Here is a 20924-nt window from a genome sequence, read left to right as displayed (position 1 = left end):
CGAAAGCAAAGTTTGAGGGAGAAAATTATTATTTCAAATACTAAACATTATTTCGAACATTATCAATGTCTTGACTATATTTTCTATTCATTTTGCAACTCATTTGATAAAAAAAAGTGTGACTTTTCATGGAATACACAAAATTGTCAGGGTGACCCCAAACTTTTGAACAGTAGACTATTAGTTTGTTCAGCTTGGTTACACTCAGATAAAGAATGTCAAACTTTCCTTTAGAGACGAACTTACAGCTAGGCACGAGTGAGAGTTCAGGATTACATATGTAAAAAAAAAAAAAAATACATGAGAAAGACCAAGAATACATATGAAATGCATAAAACAACAAAGGAACATTCTTTATAGCATGAATAGTACTAAGACGAAAGAGGTGTGGCTAAAACCGTCTTTGATATGTCAAAGTAACCCTTGAAAAGCCTAATTTCTATGAGTTTTCATTTCATTCTGAAGACAGAGATAAAAGTGCATTGATTCTGAGGTCCTGTGTGTGGAGCCTGTGTCACAGATCAGGAGGTCTGATTCACTGAGAATGAAGAAGTGAGGAGCTCTCCTGCTGATGGAGCGGTTCTGTTCACATATAGTAGATAAACTCGGAGTGAAGGGAAACTTTTCAGGGTTTATATTAATGCCAGACATTGTAACTGTTACTGACCACCTACGAGGTTTCATGAAGCCAGATGATCCTCTGTAAGGACTTGGCTCGGGAGCTGCAGCGTCATCGGTTCCATAGCTCTGGCAGCTGGAGAGGTACCAGTGCACTTCCTCAGAACTACTGTAAAAACAAGTTACTCTGTTGTTTTTATGTCCATGTGTTATGTTTTATATTATCTTAATCCATGCTACTTTGTAAGCTGTTTTTCAAAAGGTCTGTATAAAGTAGGAAAACAAACCCATGACGTCCCTAGAGGGATCACAGATGGCCTGGAGGTGAGGTCGCTTTAATTATAAAAAAAAAAAAAAGAAAGTTTCTTTGTGGTCATGTTCAGCAATGACACCTTGAGACACTTGGTTCCTCCATCTGTGGTCAACAGGGAACCATCAACCACTGACAGTCACTGAGAGGTTTTAAAAATGATAACACATAGCTGCTGTCCAAAAGGAACTGAAATCAAGTAAATCAGACTTCTTCTTTTTTATTAAATCTCAAACATTTCTCTCACTCAGCATTAAAGAGCAGGCAATACTTATCAAATAAAACAATAATACAAGATGAGGAACAAACAAAAGACGAGAGCGTCAGTCAAAGAAAACTACGAGCTCCAGACCAGAGTATCACATCGTGACCTGCTCGTCACGTGGACTCATGTAGGACAACTATTAACACAAGTCTCGGGTTAACGTCACTTCTCCTCATACTAAAAAAACGGAGTGCATGCATGTACACATACTGGACGTGAGACAGAGAGAGAGAGAGCGCTCACACAAACATACTCAGAGCGACATCGTAAACACACACACAGCTCCAGCTACATGCTAGCACATGCAGCACAAAGACTGAAGACACTTTAAAGTATTAGCACACAAAACAACAGCAGACAGGAAGAAACCAGGAAATTCAAATAACACTCCAGAGCAAACACACACGCACACACACGCACACACTGAGAGGAGTGACGGAGCTGCATGCTGTTTGTCGTGTGGATGCTGAGGAGTGAAGAGCACATGTTCGGCGTGCAGCAGATCATCCCACCCATCATCTTAAGGCAGTTAGGACGAGAGCGTGTCGGCGTGTATTTGCTTCACAGAGTGCTTATGGGACATGAAGAGACCAAACAATAATAATGACAGAAGAGAGGATAGCAAAAAAAAAAAAAAAAAAAAAGTGCACAAATGAAGAGGAGTCAGTTAAAAAATGTAGAAATAAAGCATTTACAAAAGGGAATGAAATCTGTCATTAAATAATTATATATGGTTAGATTACAGAAGCCCTACAAAGACATGCATAGATTTGATTGATTGATAACGAGTAGGCTACAGCTGTGTTCTCACGTCATGACATAAATGAACCTGTCTTTAATGGAAACCAGGATTATAGTCCTGATAAAACAAGCTCTAAAGAAAACAGCCAAACTGGATTTGTTAAACTGTATTATACATCTCCCTCTCTCTCTCTCCTCCCGACATTTACCATCTCTCTCTCCCTCTCCAAAAGAAAAACATTAAAATAAATTAAATATACTGAGTTATTCAGCACATTCTGATGAAGTTTTCTTTTTTCTGAAATAATTTCAGACACATTAAATCGCAGGAAGCACCGTATGTTTAAACATGTTTATATGAAGAAGATAAACTTGTTCTATTTGATAATAATAGTGAACCTAGGATTTTAGAGTCTTTGTCTTTATTTCCACATTTCTTTACTCTTTTAAACGTTTCTCTTCAGATCTCCACTTTCATTGGATTATTTCCTGACTCCATCGCTGAAAGCTTTTTGGTGGTGAAAAAATAAAAAAATAAAATCAATGATGAATAAAAAAGAAAAGACTCATTAGAATACAAACAAAAAATGGAGTCAAACTGTTTGTATGGATGTTCCTCTGTACCGTCGACACACGATACTTTAGTGTGATGTAATAGATTACATTCATGTCAGTCAGCAGTTTAAGGCGAATCTGCTGACGTTTGTCCACTTTGTCCCCAAGAGCGGTTTATGGGCTCAGAATTTCTTTGGTGATCGAAACAAAATATCAAACACAGAAATGAAACTCTGTCCACGTCAGTGAGCTCGTGTTAGAATCAAGACCACACTAACCGAGACCAGAGGGCTTCCAGACCGAGACCAGACCAAAGCCATCCTCATGTTGTGTCATTCACTTAGACTGTAACACTGCCAAGAAAAGAATTCAACCACAAATTATTATTATATTATATTTGGTCTTTTAGAAAGAGGTTGTCCTTCTGATCACAGTGATGACGAGAAAAACTGTCCGTCAGAGGTGGTCTTGATCGGCTTTGATTTAAAATCCAAAGTCCATCCAGTCTGAAAATGAAACTAAACCAAGTGAACATGAACGCTGAGACGAGACCTTCAAAGAGTGAAGACCAGTCTCGAGTACGACAACACTTCATGTCACTTGTTTCTCCATGCATTTCAAATAAAGAGGGCGGTCACAGAGGAGCCGTTGGTCATGATGAGGTCACGATCGTGTGATGTCATACGCAGGTGCACGCTATTCAGATAACCTGACTGATAGAGCCTTAATCGCCCCTTTAGCGGGGAGAGGAGGCGTCGAGCGTTTATTCTTGAACGGACCTGCACCCTATCAAGAAAAATTAAATACGTTTCCTCACTCAGGAAAAGATCAGTGCAACACAGAGCGTTTTTAAATGGAGGAGTGTTAGTGTCCGGTGGAAGAAGAAAGAATAAAAGAAGGAGAGGAGGAAGACGTCACTCATCCAGTGGGAAAGACGATCACAGAGTTCTTTAGAAACAGGCCATGATTTGGACAGGCTTACATCTTTCTATATGTGTCACAGATTAACATTCCATATATCAACAGTGTAAAGGCTTGACCTGAACCTTTAGTTTGCACGACAATAAATACAAAATAAATAGAAGGAAGAAAGAAAGAAAAAAACAAAACATCATCTCAATAATAAATCAGCAAACACATCTGAAAGGAATGTTGACATTGCACTCGGGGATTTTCTTCTTCTCACTGTAACAATGTCTCCATTCTCCCTGCTGTGCCTTCACCTCAGTGTGCTCTGGGAAAGCACAGGGCTGTGTGTGTGTGTGTGTGTGTGTGTTTAAACCTCTCATAATGCCGACTGTAGGAGCAGGTTACAGGTTAGTGTGTCAGTGTCAAACTATTTAGATGAATGAAAAATCTTCATGGCTTTTAGTTGTACCCACTCACACACATGCATATGTGTGTGTGTTAGAGTGTGTGTGTGTGTGTGTGTATTCTTTAGCTGAGCAGCTCCAGGTATGTGACAGGCACTTTTCCTTTCTGGTTCCCTCTCTCTCCAATCAGCCAGTCAGAGTCCATTCCTGGCACCGTGTAAACTGTAATGAGCTGCAACACACACACACACACACACACACACACACACACACACACACACACACACACACACACACACACACACACACACACACACACACACACACACACACACACACACACACACACACACACACACACACACACACACACACACACACACACACACACACACACACAGTTAGATGATAAACACCAGACGTTCATATCCTGCTGAAGAGGAAGGCTCTTTCATTAGCTTTTATGTTTGCAGTGAGGCACAGTTGAAATCTCCTTGGATCACTATGTATTGCACTGTAGTATATACCTGAACATAGTATCTTATTGTTGTCAAATCATTGTGCTCTTTACAAAACTCACAGCCCATCATTTCTTCACTGTCCTGTACAGTTCACCTCACTATCTCTGTTCTTCTGTATTTATCTTACCTAATTCATTTTTAACTTTTCATTTCTTCATTGCCGACTTCTCGCTGCTGCAACGCCCGAATATCTTTATCTTATCTGTGGCTTCATCTACCATTTCTGCATCCTTCTGTTGACTCCATGTCCCGCCCCCTTAGAGGGAGGAGATATGAACTCATGGCAGGAATAGTGTCTCCAGCTGTAAAGTGCATGTGTGAACAAAAAAACCATCCGGCTGATTCGAGGGTGTGCGCGTGTGAAAGTGGCTTCAGAGCGAAGGTTAACCGAGAAATCAAGGCTGTAAAACAATCAACGAGCCTAATCACAGGCGTGAGGCTACTCTCAACTATACTCCCATTACTAGCCAGCAGCCACCACTCTTTATGAATCAGCAATCTGCAGCTCGATGATGAAATCTCACCTCATCGGCTAACAGGGAGAGTTCACTCGAGTCAGCAGCGTCGTAATCATAAAGGACTTTGGCCTTGCGGGTTCCTGTCGCTGGTGCCTGAACTTCCTCAATCTTCAGCGTGTCCGTCTCCACGGGGCTGCTGTCAGTGTCTGCTGCGGGCTCAGCAGGAACCATGGAGGGAGCGGAGTTCAGTGCAAAAGCATTGGGGAGCCTGAGAGAGAGAGAGAGAGAAAGAGAGAGAGAGAGAGAGAGAGAGAAAGAGAGAGTGAGAGAGAGTGAGAGTGAGAGAGAGAGTGAGAGAGAGAGAGTGAGAGTGAGAGTGAGAGTGAGAGAGAGTGAGAGAGAGAGAGAGAGGAGATTGTTTATATATCAGAAACCACAAAGCAGGGTCTGATCAAACGGATAGAAAACAACAGAGTAGAAGCACAGCACTGCAGACCACGTCAACGACATGTTTCCACAGACTGAAGAGGATTAAAATTAGTTATTTTGAAAAAGAAAAACCCTCTTCCTGCCTGCAATACGTTTGAATTCAACAACAACATCAAACTGTGAATAAGGATGAACAGATCTGATGAATCATGTGTTCTCGTCTCAACCCACAGCAGCTCTCAGTGCGGCCTGGTACACTAAACACTACACAGTGTTTTCCATTCATCCTGCCTTCATAACAAACCAAACAAACCACACCAGCAAACACGGTGACGAGTCATACTCACACGTCGTCACCCGAGCTGAGGGGATGAGACAGTCAGAAAATAAAGTCAACAACAACAACAACAGCCCTGACTGAAGTGACAAACACTCCTTTATTTCTTATCAACACATTTAGAAAACAAGTTTTTCCTAATATGTGTGTGTGTGTGTGTGTGTGTTTTTGTGCGTGCGTGTGTGTGTGTGTGTGGAGGGCCATTATAAGCCTCCTTGCGGTGCGTTCATGGTATTTCTGTAAAGTTGAAACTTTCAGCCGTGTTGAAGCTTCATTAATGATTTAATGCTCGTCTCTCCTGGCTGAAGCTCTTTAGGAACGTTTTTGAGCACGACCGAAGGTGTCCTTTGGTGTCATGACGTTGATTTGACTTTTGACTCGTCAGCTGAGCCGTCTGGGAGGTTATGGGATACAAATATTTTAAAAATGAGACATTCCTGACCAAAATCTCAAGACCTGTTACTAAATTGCAAGAATTTTCATTTTGCCCTGTTGGATCTTTAGATTAAATTTGTTGTTTTCAAAAAAATTCCCAGCTCAAAACTTTTGGTCTCTTGCTCCCTCTTCTTCTGTTTGCATTTTGAATCTCTACTTGGAACCTTCTAAAGATCCATCAGTGCAAAATGAAAATTCTTGCAATTTAGTAACTGGTCTGAAGAGTTTGATGAGGACTGTGTATAAAGTGGGCTTATTTCCTAGATTTACGGTTAAGATGGCCGCATCATCTTAACCCATGAGGCCAGATGAGACGCAGACGTGCTTCTACCTTTAAGACCTGATGAGACGTCTATGTAAGACAATGAACATGGGAGCAAAAATTTAAATTTACATCTAAAGCCAATAGTTTGAAGTTTTCAGATGTTTTATTATTTGAAGGTCTCTATCTTATACAGAGACAAAGATTTCAGTAAACATTTCAGTTCTGTGCTGATTTTCTGAAAACCCTGATTTCAAATGTTTCTTAGGTTTAAGCAGGCGTTTTTTTTAGGCGTCCTTGGGTCTGAATGGGTTAAAGAGGATCTCTGATGTGAGAGCTCGTTGGCTGGCTTGTAGAGCCACGGGAAACGTTGTGATGCAGACAGTCTTGTTATCCCCCATCTGATTCTCACCTTCCCAGCTCTTTCTGGAGCTCCTGCATGTGGAAATGACACTGCTTATAGTAAGCTGCCTGGGCCTCCACAAACTCATGCAGGCAGCGCAAGTGGTTCACCTGCAGAAGGAAAACAGTCACAATGAAAGTCTCAGGTATTCATACCGACACGACGACCACAATGTAAAACAAATACTGCGGAAGAATTCAGAGTTAGACAACATTATGCAGGAATGTGAGTTACTTTTGTGTCCAATAAGATAGATTGATAGATACTTTATTGATCCAGAGGGAAATTCAGGAATATAATACACACTTTCTATGACTGCTTATCACTGACGCATCCGGTAAGTAGACAATTGATTCTGTAATACAGGAAGGAAGAACGTCACTTCCTTACCTAAACGTCACTGAGTTCATACAAGTATGAGCCTTAAATCTACTCAAACCACAGAAAGAACAAAAACACACTGCCCACTAAAGTGCTTTGAAAAGCTGAGGCTACACTACACTAAGTGGGAGACTGTGTTGTTTGATAGTGTGAGTGTGTGAAAGAGACACACGCCCTCTTCTGACTGCCTTTCCTTTATAGCGCCGTAACTCAGCTCAGCCGTCATCACGTCTTAGTTCATTCATAAAGTCTTTGGATTCACAGTGGTAGCGTAAGAGAGCAGAGCACAGCAGGAGCTCCACGTACACACACAGCCAGACATGAGCACGCACACAGCTCCGTGCTCTCCTGCTGGCATCGCAGCTCAAATGTCCCGCCACAGTACAGTGAGCCTCTTTTCCTCCCTGTGACGACGGTAAAAAAGGTGGTAAACACTTCGTCCCCCCATCACGCCTCCGAGACAATCAGATGGAAGGTGAAACGTCTCAGGTACGTAAAAATCCTGCCTGGTCTGAAAGAGGCTACTGATACGTGAAGTGGAAGAAGTATGGCCGACTTACATGTGTACTGCTGATGCCCTCCAGAAGCAGCCGCGTAACCTCTGCCTGGCGGTCAAACTCTGTTTGGGCCACCCGGAGCTCGTGTTCAGCCTGAAACAGCAGAAACAATGTACACATTACCTTTGTACACCTGAGGCTCAGATTTGACATCCTTTGAGATAACCAGCCATAACATAATTATGAAGCTAACTGAATTATTATACGGACCAAGTTGTCCCAAAAGCCTCAAGACGGTCTCTACATAAGCCCAAGTTATCCTTATAGCTATACCTCTGGTCGTCCTCTATTTCAGTCAGACATGTTTCATTTTATTCTGACCATGTAGCATCCGTTCACATTAACGTGGCAGGGTCGGAAGAATGGAGAAATAGAAAGTAAACAAAGAGAATTCCTGATGATGTGTGATTGCAACTTCCATAATGAAAGATTTGAGTTGTGTTTGTATTAGTAATGTGTTTTTACGTTGTGAAATGAAGAAAAAGCAGCAGAATGGTACGGGTCAATGAGTTGTGCTTTTAGACAGGACCACAGAGAGTGAGAATAGACTACAGTATGGCTCCCAAACAGATCATGTCACGTCAAGTTGTTATTACAAAATACATTCAATTGTTTCAACATTTGTCAGTATGTGTAATCTATTACAGCAAATGGGCTAATAGTCAGGAACCCGGCCGACAGTAGGCAGAAGTTCATGACCAAAACATTACTGGACTTACTTTTTCCACTTCCTCACTCCACAGCTGAGAGAAAAACAGCAGAAAAAGAGAGCATTAGAGTTTACAAAATATTAATAGAACACAATAAGAAACAAACAAGTTTACACAAGGAGAGGCCCAAACACCGTATCAGGGGAGAGCGGGGTAATGTGGGACACCCCCTGTATATAGGCAACAGAAGACACTTGTGGTCGTGTGACCATTATATTTTCAAGTCCTTCCCATTCCACACTTCCCAGTTAGAAAAAGTTGGTGCACTGATAAGTATGTTTTTATCACAAAAATGTGTTTTTCACATTTAAAAGTACATTTTCTTGCTGAGAACATTATTAAGTGTTGCGCCATAGCAAATAGCTTCAGGTAGAAGAACTTATATCATACAAGTTGATGAACTTCCAACATGTACAGCCATGTGCTTGATGCCAGTCAAAGATTAGCCTGAATTGCGAGAGAGGTTGTTCTTTCTAAATAAGTGGCTACGGGGTAAAGTGAGACATTGTCTGTCTGCAGAGTATGAGCCTTATGTTATCCAGGTGGGTCTCGTCTGTCTGTTGAGTCCAAGGCTAACCTAACAGGTTCTGATGGTCCTATGTTCTGGGCCAAATACTGTACAAGCTGGTTCTGACTTATACATCCATGTTCTGACCCAGAGGCTGTGTAGGCTATTAGCTGGTGTTGATTGCCCTTCATGCTGATCCCTAGACACCAGTTGTTCTGATACCCACGCTGTGAAGGTTAATTAATACATTTTGAGTCATTATGTTGTATTTCATTTACAGTAGCCGACTTTGGAACGCTTTCATTGTTTAAAAATGCTTATTTGACGCCAAGACTGTGTACAAGCTGGTTCTGATTGCTCTGTGCTGACCCCCAGACACTAACTGTTATGACCCCCACACTGTCATTGTTAATCAAAACATTTTGAAGGAATTATGTTGCATTTGATTTTAGCCTACTTTTGATAATTTTCAAACGTTTAAAAAAATGCTGATTTGACCAATTCCCATGATTCTGTTACTAGTCCAACATTAGTTTGGGAATGTGTGGTTGTCAGTCTTGTTTTTATTGTTACAACATGTGTCCTTATGGTCATTTTAAAGTGGTTCACTTTCACTGGTCATTTCCATAGCTAGGAAACATCCTGAATTAATGGGAAATGTGTTAATTTTACTGATATATCATTTTAGCTCAGCTCGAGGGGAGCAAATGTAAAAAGTGTATCACATTACCCCGCTCTCCCCTCGGCTGTATAATATGTGACTGCATGACGAAACATTGTGTTTGTTCATGTCTATAAACCCCTCTATTTCAGCCCTGCTCAGAACAGGCTGTTTCTGTGTCTGTAGCTTTAAGTATGTAAATAAGCTGTGTCTGACCACGCCCCCTCTCTGGAAGGGCTCGGGTGATCCGGGCTTTTTTTCGCTCTATGTCGTATTGTTTACAGTGAGAAGTTGTCAGACTCAGAGGGCAGAACAAACACCCATCTGTGGGAGTGTCACCCACCTGGGGGAGGGGCTACTGCCCTTTGTGATGTCATGACGGGAAAATCTCCAAACGGCCTGTTTGAGCACACATTTTTCTAAAAAGTGGAGCAGGCGTAAGACGGACAGACTTTTTTCTTAATGAGGGAGACATATTAGTGCCTACAATAGCCAATGACAGTTTGAGTTGAAAGGAAGAGTCTATTCTGATGTTTCCACAGCCAGCCAATTGCTTGTGTCTGTGCCGATGACTGACGTTTATTCTTGCCAATAATATTCTTCACTCAAGAATATGCTGCTTTAATCCATACCTAACATCCTGTAAATGGTGAAAGAATTTAATCACATTCTGAATATACAAATTCGTAACTTTCCACAGAGATCTTATTTGTGCTTGTAGTTTTGTCTCCATTTATCTGGATATACATTTTTAGAGTTTACAGGATTCGAATATCCATATATATATATATCCAGGTATATTATAACAGTTGTGTTTTTGCTTTTTAGCATTTCTTTGAAAACTGTAGCCTAAGTGTTTAGGCTCCGTGTTTAGCTGATATTGATCATTTTACTTTCAGCAGGTCAGACTGACCAAAATTAGCTTGGCTATAGACATCGGCTAATTTCACGTCTGATATGTGCTGATGTAATGGGTTTATTCCATTTTAAGTTCATTACTTATTTTTATGTAGTTGTTTTTTTATAGTTGTTAGTTTAGTGTTTCAGTGCAGTGTTCGTATTCTTGCCAACAAAGGCTTTCGATCAACTGTGAGAAAAAAAGATTTTGTCTTCATTAAATATCTTTTGTGTTTGATCGCAGCATCTGATGGATCAACACAAGAAATGTGTGTATATACTATATATGTATCTCGACAGATCGAAGATGGATTTAAGAAAGATAGTCACTCCTTACATCGGTCTCAGAGTTTTTTTCCACCCTGGTATCGGCTCCAAAAATCTTGAAATTTTTCAAAATCTTTTGCTCAACATCAAAACTTCCATTCAGCAATCACCTCATAAAAACTTGGCTCTAAGCTTCACCTGAGGAGGTGTGGAAAACAATCGAGCAACTTCTTGCTTAATAACTCAGTGGAGAGGGATGACAAGCTAATGACCAACATTTCACTTGTCATCCCCTCATATCCTCAGACAGGACCACAAACTATGCACCTTACGCTGCATCCCTACCACAAGGTTTCATGCTCTGACTGAACAAGAATAAAACACACACACCTTTTCCAGCTGACTCCACTGTTCCTGACAAGACTGCATGAACACAGTTACTGAACATGATGGGGAAAGAGTCGACCTCCTCAGGAAACACCTGACAGATCTGTGTTCTTACCGCAGAAGCACTCGCAGAAAGCACGTAGTTACGAGGTCTCGTCTCCTGAAAGTCTGGAGCCATCTACAGTGAGAGTAAAAGGTTAAAGGTCACTGTTCGTCAACGCTTATTCTAAAGCACAGTCAACGTCAGCATGCATTCAGTTCACACGAGAAATGAAGAAATACAATAATTCACGCAGCAGAAACAGACGATGAGTTGTTCATCTCTGCGTTGGTGTCTTGCTGTCAGTAATCTGGTTGGTCCGACACAGAGTCTAAAAAAACCTGTTTCATAAACATTTTCTTGAGATAAAATCTTCATCCAGACTTTGTGCCACAGTGTAGTTCCTGTTCCACACGTCCAAACAAAAAGCTCCGCTGAGGCATCTTTTTGTTCTAACGGTCCCCGTCTGTGGAACAGTTTACCTGGAGACCTGAGGGCACAACATGATGTCAACATTTTTAAAAGCAAACTCAACACCTACCTTTTCAGTCTAGCTTTAAACTGAATATCATTTTACCTCAACTACATTTTTAACCTCCCGTGTTTCCTCATTTAAGAATTAGAGATAGCGTTTCCTCGGTCCGTCAGTACCGGTTTTAATCTCGTTATTTTACCTAGTTCTTGAATTGTGCGGTGGAGGGGGGGAGTTGTGTTGTTTCTGTGTGATTTATTGTGATGTGAAGCATTTTGTGATGCGACCTTGTATGAAAAGTGCTATACAAATAAAGACTGATTGATTGTCCTCTTACGAACAGTGTCACTTCTTACTAACTTTTTTATTTTCCTACTTACTAACTTCTCTCAGACGCTGCAGGGCAGGGCAGGGATATAATATACAGGAAGATCACGACTCATTTCATCATACGTTCTGTCTCAGGGTAATATCCTATTTCTAATATATGCTGTTGGGTAAAGGCAAATGAGATTAAAATGAGCTGTCAAATGTCCCTATATTCAAGAGAAGCAGAGACATGAGACTCGCACCACAAACTCAGTGTCAAAATGAAATTAAGAATAAATGTAAAGGCATGAAACTGAAAATCAAAAAAGCTATGAAGATTGTTACCGAGACGTTTAAGAGCTTTGCTGTCAAGAATCTCGTTTCTTAAGTTTTTATTTGGAAGAAACTTAAGAAGAGAATAAAGATAATAAATACACACTTCATTCATGGAAATCAAATCTTTTCTCTTAAGACTGATGTCAGGAGAAAGCAGCATGAGAGATGTTTCTAGATTTTTTTTTAACAAGGGTTTGTGAATCTGTGTTAAACAGATGATGTGTTGGAGCTAAATTAACCAAAAATGCAAGAACAGCAAAGAGAAAGTATCTGTGGAGGCGGCCGTAGAGCGGGAGCAAGGAAAGCGGTGATTCTCACTTTAAAAGAAACGACTCTACTCTGACCCATACAGGTGCATCTCTGGGATGTTTCCTGTGCTCATTTATTCAGACTCTTCAAATAACTATCTGAGCCTGAGAGTGGCAAACACAAGCACTTTGTGCCCATGAGCCACTTAAACCCCAAAATAAGTTTGAACATTTAGAGACCCTAGTTTAAGTGATGACTTTATAATAATATTAAAAGCTCAAATATTAAGAGTTAAATACCAACTCTTCTAAGTCATTTCTTATTTTAAGTGCAGCATTGAGTGCTTGTGGCTGCCAGATAACACCTGTAGGAACACCTTCACAAGAGGTGCGCCTCGACTGATGAAAGGAAGGTGCAGAGAGGTGATGTAACACAACTGTTTGTAAACATTGTCTCCAGCAACCTAGAAACCAGTTACTCATTTGTAGAATTAACCGAGCTGACTAATCGGTCCAAAGAAAAGCACAGTCAGACGTACTGCAAGCCTCAAGGCCAGTCAGGAGGAGTTTGTTTATCATGCACATGCCAACATGCAACAGTGTCACAAAAGTCTGACTTTATGAGTCAGCTGTCAGGTTTTTTTTTTTAATCAGTGCTGCACAGAAAACGAAAGTTGAGTTACAGTCAGACTTTTTATAATCGTCATCGAGAGTGAAACGAGAACAAACTTCAACAACACACAGGAGGGCACATTAATGTCTCCATCCTTTTTAAATAAGTTTGTACTCGTGTCGTACAAAGTCTGCAAATTAAATTGAAATTTGTGCAGAATTCACAAGAAATAAGTACAAACTGTTCGAGCCTACAGCGGTCACAGCAGGGCCATGTACTGTGTGTGATTCTGTATTTATCAATGAATAAAGCTGAAGCAGAATCATGTCCAAGATGTTTTCCTGTCCATTGCTGAGTCTGTTTGACTTTTGGTTGCTTGAAACCAATAATTTAAAGAAAAAGATTCCAAGCAAAAGAGACAGAAAAACAACCCAACATGTTGTAACATACTGAGAGAATGTCTTTGATACTCACTTCACCCTCGCACTGCAAAGGTTGTGCATATACAGACAGTTAGTAAGGGACCACAAACACTTTCCTTGATTTAGAATGAGTGAGGGGGGGGTGAGAACTGAACGTGACATTCACTAAGATGACTCACAGCAGCTTTCGCCTCGGCCTGCTTGGCCTTCTTCAGACGGGTCTTGCAGGCGTCCAGGTCCAGCCGAAGGTTCTCCAGAAGGCGCCGTTCTTTCTGAGTACACACAGAAGGACACAATCAGGGAGCAGTGGTGCTGAGCAGTCAGCAAGCACAACCGATGCAAGCAGAGGCAGCAAGACCCTGCTGCCCTCTGGTGGCCACGTTTAGAATGTTTTGGGGAAAAGATATTACACAAGAAGAGAGAAACTTGTGATATAAAGTACAGGTATGTTGAAGTTTAGCTACAAGAAGTCTACCTAACACTCATTCTTGAGAACTGGGACAAAATACTATTTTGTGGGTTTTTTTTACTGATAAAGTGTGCGGAGAAAATACATTTTAAAAGATCAAAGTCTTAGCTATGAAACCTTTTGTGCAGCGGAGAACTTCAACCTGACAAACAAAAGTCCCAGTTTCATAATGTAAAACTGTAATCAAAAAATATATTATCGACATATCACCAGACGATTGGGATTCATGTTTAAAAAATACAAATACCATGTTTAAAGAAGTGGGCAACAAATTCATTCAATTGAAGATAGTTCATCGGTGGCACCGGACACCTCAACAATTACACAAGTGGAAACTAATATGTACAGACTCCTGCTGGAGATGTGGGGAGACTGGTGCGTCTATCTTTCATATACTTCGGACATGTTCTGCTATTAAAGACTGGTGGAATAACATCCAACAGGTTATGTACGAAGTACTGGGAAAGAACTTCCAAGTCTCTGCTAAACTGGCTATTCTGGGCTCGACAACAGAACTTAAAGACTGTGACTTGTCCTCCTTCGAAAAACGATGGATTATTTTGGCTCTCACGACAGCTAAACGAATACTTCTAAGGCACTGGAGGAGGAAACATCCACCTCCTTATGAAGAATGGACCACAACTGTGGCTCAATTAGCTGCTTATGAGAGAGTAACATATTCTCTGTTGGACAAACTGGATCAATACATGTTTACGTGGGGCCCTTTCATTGCTTGGCTATCAGTCCCTGTAACTTAAGTGGTCAGCTTGGTCATTTGATTTATTTTAGCATTGTTCGGATTTATTCACTTTGGGGAAACAGTGTGTGCACTACTATCATTAATGTCATTGTGATTATTTTGTTTTGTTTTTCTTTTCTTTTCTTCCTGTTTGTTTAATGTGCTGCTTTAATTTCTGTCTTTGTTATTACCTGTTTGAAAATTAATAAAAATGTTGAATATAAAAAATATATATATATTATCTAATAAGCTGTATAGTCAAACAGTTTGGTTTCTTTTTATTTATCAAATAAATACAATTATAATTTGTCTCACTTACACTTTCAGTAGATGAAGTAATTTGACTTGACAACACATATGTATATGTATATCATTATAATATACATTAAGAGAGCAGTAGAAACTTTTCACTGACAGACTTATTTATGAATCTTTCTGATCATATATTAAAAGTATGTCAGGCTATTTAAATATAGGCCTCATGTAATTGAAGAACTGGATCTGTCTTCAGGGTGAAGAAGAATAATCAAGACACTTTGCTGTGAGCACGATTACTGAATTCCACTTGCTTAAAAAAACATGATAAGCTCTAACTGATCGAACGTACCTGAAAGTGTAAATCCCTCTAACTTAAACATAGAAGACTAAAGTGAACAGACTTTCTGTTGTTTCGGTGCATGCTCTCAAACTCACTGAAATGGTCCTCCAGTCTCCTTCCAGAAAGTTCCTGAGTGGGGTGAGAAAGCTGATGGCTGATGTCTGGAGGAACTCCCTCTCTGCTGCTCCTAATCTCCTCTCAAACTCTCCCACCTCGATCAAAGTGCTCCCTGGAAAGAAGAAGATTTATCTCTTTGATCTAATGTTGTTCTTTGACAGATACAGTTTTTTAAAAATAAATATTAGAGGGGTGTAGCTGGCAGGTTTGACTGGATTTTTTTCAAAGGCAGCTGTAGATAGGATGGAGTGAAGGGACCTTTCATCATGATGGATGGACAGTGTTCATGGGAATGTGGTGTCAGTGTCAATTAACCTGGAAAGGACTTGCAAGCATTGCAACCCGGACCATCTTTAGATGTGTTCAGGATTATCCAATGGCGACTGTTTCTTTATCTTTGGAACCCTTTAAACGTCTGGAATACTAACCATATGGAGTGCCAGGACCAAATTCCTTTGCTGCATCCTGCATATATTGACCCAACAGCTCTGCATTGGTAATTCTGGATGGTGCCTTCCTGTCCAACTTTTCATAAAGAAATTCCTCAATTCTGGCACCTGCAGAGAAAACCAGGGAAAGAGAAAGAATCAGTGCAGCTGAGACTCTGAGTTTACTGATCGCTCTCAGCAGGCCTGGCCTGTACATCGGGAGCACACGGTGGCCTGAGGATCTGTTTGAGCAGTCAAAGTGAACAGAAAGAATGAGTGAATAGACCTCCCTGAATGTTTACATCATCATATATATGAGTGTGACTCTCGTGGTTGATATATTGTGCTCAACACAGTTAGCCAACACAATGGAGACGGTTGGTTGGGACATAAAATGTGACCTTTACAACAAGATCATTACATCTTTTAAAAAAACCAAAAAAACATTTAAGTTATCCATATATCTGTTTTTATTTGTAATGTGAGGTATCTTTAGATCTCTACCAACAACCATGGTTGTGTGGTATCTGGCAATGTGTTTCAAATAATGCACATTTTCTATTGTATCTGCTGTTTTATGACCTGTTACATATAAGGACAACATGGGCATATAAAATCACACACACACACACACACACACACACACACACACACACACACACACACACACACACACACACACACACACACACACACACACACACACACACACACACACACACACACACACACACACACACACACACACACACACACCTTATAACAGGTGCAACAGAAGAGATCCTTGTGAAAGGAGATACTCTCACAAACAGCATCACTGGCACAACAGAGAGCGCTGAACCAATGCTGCGGGCTTTTCAACAGAGAACAGACAGAGTGTTTGTTTGGGTTTGTTATTTGGTCTGTGTTTAGTAATGAGCTGATTCAGTAACAAACACTATTGTAACAAAGGCGTAATGGGGTGAAATCAGACTTCTGACACAGCCCAACATTATGAGCTTCATAGTGGAGCAGTAAGAGAGGACAGGCGCTCTTTAAATGTCCAACCCATATTTAACGTGCAACATGATGGCCACTTGGATTAGGCTTGGGTGGTATCTTGTTTTCATACCCAAATAGCTTCAAAAATAATGTTTTTCTACTATTGATTGCACATCGAGGTGCACCTGTCCTCAGAGCTTCAAAGCCCAGCGCTGGATTCAGGAGGAGACTTTGGAGTTAGGACTGTTGCCTCTCAGTCAGAGATTGTCTAATAGAATTACTTTTTGAGTTGTTCGCTGTGTAATCATTTCATTTGTTTGTTAATAATAAGCCCCTTGTTTTTGACTATGGTAAGGTCTATCATTTGTTTTATTGAGTCAATCTGTGGGTTTGTTTTTCCCCATATGGCCACTTTATGGTGGGGTGTAACAATGTCATACAGTTTAGATGTACATTATTTATTTACAACACGTTAATTTTTAAAGGAGCAGGATGTAACTCTGACGCCTGGTGTTTAAAATGGGTACTGCAGTCTAAACTCTAATCATTACAGAGATCTGTCCCCCTCCTCTAGAGTGGATGCTCATGCAGGTCACCATGTGGTGGACACTGTAGCTTCAGTGTTTAGCCAGCTCTGCATGGGTCTGTAAAGCTTTCTGTGTTCTAACCTCTCTCCATGTTTCAAAAGCATCTCCAACATTGATCCTAGTTTGAGCAGCTTTCTGCTGCTGGAGCTTATTAGAAACATGCAGAGGCTTTTTAGCTCGGGTACAATCACTTCTATCTGAAGCAGTTCCACTGCCCGCTTCCATCGCTGCAACACCTGTTGACCTGATAACTGCTCTCATATCTGACAAACAGAGGGGCGTCCAAAACGGCCTTCAAAGCCCCGCCTACCTTCTCTGGTCCAATCAAATCCAGAGCATTCAGGAGCAGAATCTAAAGTTAGAAGGAGGACATACTGGCTGCTGCATTGTTGACAGACGGCACTTCAACACAGCATGTTTTCTTCATGTCTGATCACAGAAAGTAAGATTATCACTTTTTCACTCACTGCACATATTACAGATTGGACTTTGAATTACAAAAAACTGTATTATGATGATTACTTCACTCAGAATGATAGATTAAAAATATTATAAGGTTTACTCACAAAATATATGTCGTATATTAAAAATCATTAGATACAGAGATGAAATGTAAGGGTCTAAAATGCCTCCGTGTGACGTGCTTCATGTGTTTCCTGACGGTCAGCACTGCGAGTGAATTATCTGTTCAGGGTTTTTAAAAAAACACATCACCAAAGTCTAAATTTTGTGATGAGAGATGAATTATAAAATAATGATGGATGAGTCAGTCAGCTGGATTTAAAGGAAAGCTGTTTTCCAAAAGCACACAACGCGCAGAGAAGAAGTAGAAGCTGGGATGTTGATGTTTCTCAGGAACAAACTGATTCAATTATCTGTCCTTTCATATCTTTCCATTAACCTCACATGACAACACAACATGTAGCTGACTTCCATTTTTATTTACTGTCCTGTCAGCCTTATATAACGTCGATAATATTTCAATCACATTTATTCCATTAAGGAGAGGAAACACTAAACATTCGAGGATAGCTTGATCAGGGCGTTGTCAGTGAACTTATTAGTTTGTGAAAGTTGTTTCTTTATGAACTGCTCACATCGTTGTAACAAATCAATATTTGTTGGTAGCGTCCTTTTCTTATATAGTAAAACTGGTTATGACATGGTTGTGCAAAAAGTGGTGCAGGAGATTTATTTAGAATTAAATTAAGGAGAAATAAAATATAGCTGGCTCACGATTGGTGCATGGTACTTGTCTGCACGACTGAAATCCAAGTGTGTGCATAAGAAGTCCACAAACACAGACATAAGAAGACACGTCACAGATTGCTCAGTGACCAGAGGAGGGTCATGAGGACGTCAGATCAGCTGGTCAGAGATGATGAGATGAATGAAGAAGGAAGGATGAGTGAACTATGGGAGTGGTAGTAATGGAAGAAAGGCAGAGAAAGCTGAGACTCTGCACAATAATCTGTGTTTGATCATTTAATGAAAGAGAGGATCAAACACATTTCTGTCCATACCTTCAGAAAACGTGTTAAAAAAATGAAGATGAATGGTAAATAAATCTTTGGTTCTGATTTCTAAACTAATGAATCATTCTACTTTGAACTTCACATGTGATCAAACAAAGAGAGATGACCAGGCTACTTTTAGGTGTGATATAAAACATTGTTCTTAAAATATAAAGACAGAATGAAACAGCTCTATAAGAAAACACTAATGAGGAGAGGTTAAATAAAATCAAAGAGGATCAATGAATCGCGTGCTGATTTGACTCATTAATGCTCATCATCTACCTACAGCAGAGCGCTAAGACAGGGAGATACTCACCAGTGTGATCGACTGTAGCATGGAGAATCAAAAAGTCACAAATTAGAGCTCCCTCCTCCACTATTACTTTACATGTCTTCTTATTATATAGTACATGAAGTAGTTTAACTCATTATCACATCGAAAACATCTTCAACTGAATCTCTATTTCATAAACCGAGAGGAGTGTGTCACAGATCAGAGCGCCTTATTATTGTTTTATGTTGCTTTGTACAAGTTTGTTTTTCTCTTCAGAAGTCAAATAAATCAGGACAGGAGTGCTTGTGCTCGAACAGAATCAAATGTAGTCTAGAAAAACTGTCTCTGTCTACTTGTCACGATGGCTGTATCGATGTCTTACTTGGGTTTGGCTGCAGCAGGACCTCGGTCTGTCTGTAAATCTTCTCAGTCCAGAGTTTGGTGCAGTCTGCGCGGCTCATCAGGCTCTCAAAGTGAGCATCCAACTCTGTCTTCTCAGCCTGGCCAAACTTCTCCTCTGTGAACTGAGGCACAGGAGACACACACACACACACACACACACACACACACACACACACACACACACACACACACACACACACACACAGGTCTACAAGGTGAACTCCTAAGGTACACCATAGTCCTGTCTCACGCTCGTTTTTACTGTATTTAATATTGAGTAGAGGGACTCTGCATTAAATATTACTTTTTAAATTAACAGTAAACAACATTTAAAAAAGGTTAAATTATGTCCTTCTGTTCTCTCAATAACATTGACAAAAAGTATGGAACAGTTTTTATGACAAAGACGATAGGAAGAAAGACACTGCATTCTTATCAATAACAATAAGAGGATATGGAGACTAAGCTAGATAGGTAGATGGACGTGATGACATCACGACGTCGTCCAACGGTCCAGTTCCTGCTCGTGTTGCTCGACTGACAGCAGTTTCCGTCCCCTGCCCACCCTCAAACTTAGCCACCATAACATTAAAAGTTCACACATCTAATAGAGATGGTTCATCTCTTTTCTACTGAATCCATTCATACTATTTACCAGACGTCGCTCCGTTAGCCTTTCGTCAAAGACAACGTTATATGAAAAGCAAACAACCAATTGTAGCATCTGGAAACGACGTAGGCCTAAACTATTACCAAGAATAAACTGTTTTTACTAAATACAGAGAGCCTTTCATTCCTAATGTGTATTTTGGAGAGTTAGCTCCGCAGAGCACGATGCTTTACGGTCAGAAACTGCACTGTTGCCATGGTTAGTAACGATAGTAACAGCTGGCTGTCAGAAAGAAAGGAGCCGAAGCACAGCGCTTTAAACGAGTGTAACCTTACTCACCTGGACAGCTCGTGTAAAAAACAGTCCGGCACCTGAGGCCAGTTTCTTCACGTTAAAGTCCATGATGATTAGTCTGACTGGATATATACTGATGTTACAGACCGATGCAGACTACACACCGACGATCACAGCGGCTGGATGTGACGACGGCACACACCAACAGTCACGTGACTGCCATGACTGGGCGTTGCTACGTCACAACTCATGTCTGACATAAAAAACCTAATTACATTCAATTTAAATTTTAAATCTGACCATTTATTTAATAAACGTCGACTTTGCAGTCACTTTCTTCGTCCAATTTCGATAAATAGTGACTTTTGAGGGATTGAATTTCAGTCCTGAGTTTATGTTTTCTTTCTTTTTTTTTCTTTTTACCATTTTACAAGATGATTATGAATGAGTAGT

At 40.4% G+C, this 20924-nt stretch overlaps 3 protein-coding genes and 1 long non-coding RNA gene across 5 annotated transcripts in view; 1 reads left to right on the top strand and 3 right to left on the bottom strand.

The window, feature by feature from the left end:
- Window positions 1-20924, bottom strand: part of rabl6b (RAB, member RAS oncogene family-like 6b) — a 144229-nt gene that overhangs the window by 19471 nt on the left and 103834 nt on the right. The gene's annotated exons all lie outside the window — the stretch shown is intronic.
- Window positions 1-20924, bottom strand: part of araf (A-Raf proto-oncogene, serine/threonine kinase) — a 153878-nt gene that overhangs the window by 65642 nt on the left and 67312 nt on the right. The gene's annotated exons all lie outside the window — the stretch shown is intronic.
- LOC306836948 lies at window positions 708-3581 on the top strand. Its single transcript, XR_013780831.1, has 2 exons — window positions 708-2993; window positions 3516-3581. It is a non-coding gene; the product is annotated as an uncharacterized lncRNA (long non-coding RNA).
- Window positions 3259-20714, bottom strand: LOC306836845 (endophilin-B2-like). 2 transcript variants are annotated; one of them, XM_079364166.1, is made up of 12 exons: window positions 20517-20714; window positions 19548-19689; window positions 19208-19219; window positions 15807-15935; window positions 15357-15490; window positions 13635-13727; window positions 11131-11193; window positions 8305-8328; window positions 7589-7678; window positions 6657-6757; window positions 4848-5049; window positions 3259-4034 (listed from the first exon to the last, which is right to left on the bottom strand). In XM_079364166.1, the coding sequence occupies exons 1-12, from the start codon at window positions 20577-20579 to the stop codon at window positions 3927-3929; spliced, it is 1161 nt and encodes a 386-aa protein (XP_079220292.1). In that variant the 5' UTR covers window positions 20580-20714; the 3' UTR covers window positions 3259-3926. The 2 variants fall into 2 exon arrangements, with proteins under 2 accessions (XP_079220292.1, XP_079220293.1); XM_079364167.1 differs by lacking the exon at window positions 19208-19219 and having other exon boundaries at window positions 20517-20713.

Source organism: Symphodus melops, assembly GCF_947650265.1.
Source record: "Symphodus melops genome assembly, chromosome: 1".
In the NCBI taxonomy this organism is placed as follows: domain Eukaryota; kingdom Metazoa; phylum Chordata; class Actinopteri; order Labriformes; family Labridae; genus Symphodus; species Symphodus melops.
Note: the sequence above shows the minus strand (reverse complement) of the source record. Positions and strands in the feature narration are given on the sequence as shown.

What these genes read in the sequence shown, in the direction of transcription:
- LOC306836845 (XM_079364166.1), bottom strand. Translation starts at nt 20,579, where the DNA reads ATGGACTTTAACGTGAAGAAACTGGCCTCAGGTGCCGGACTGTTTTTT. An exon ending in TGGTCCTGGCACTCCATATG is followed by an intron (nt 15,491 to 15,806) that starts GTTAGTATTCCA and finishes TCTTCTTTCCAG; the next exon opens with GGAGCACTTTGATCGAGGTG. An exon ending in AGGGCATCAGCAGTACACAT is followed by an intron (nt 6,758 to 7,588) that starts GTAAGTCGGCCA and finishes TTCCTTCTGCAG; the next exon opens with GTGAACCACTTGCGCTGCCT.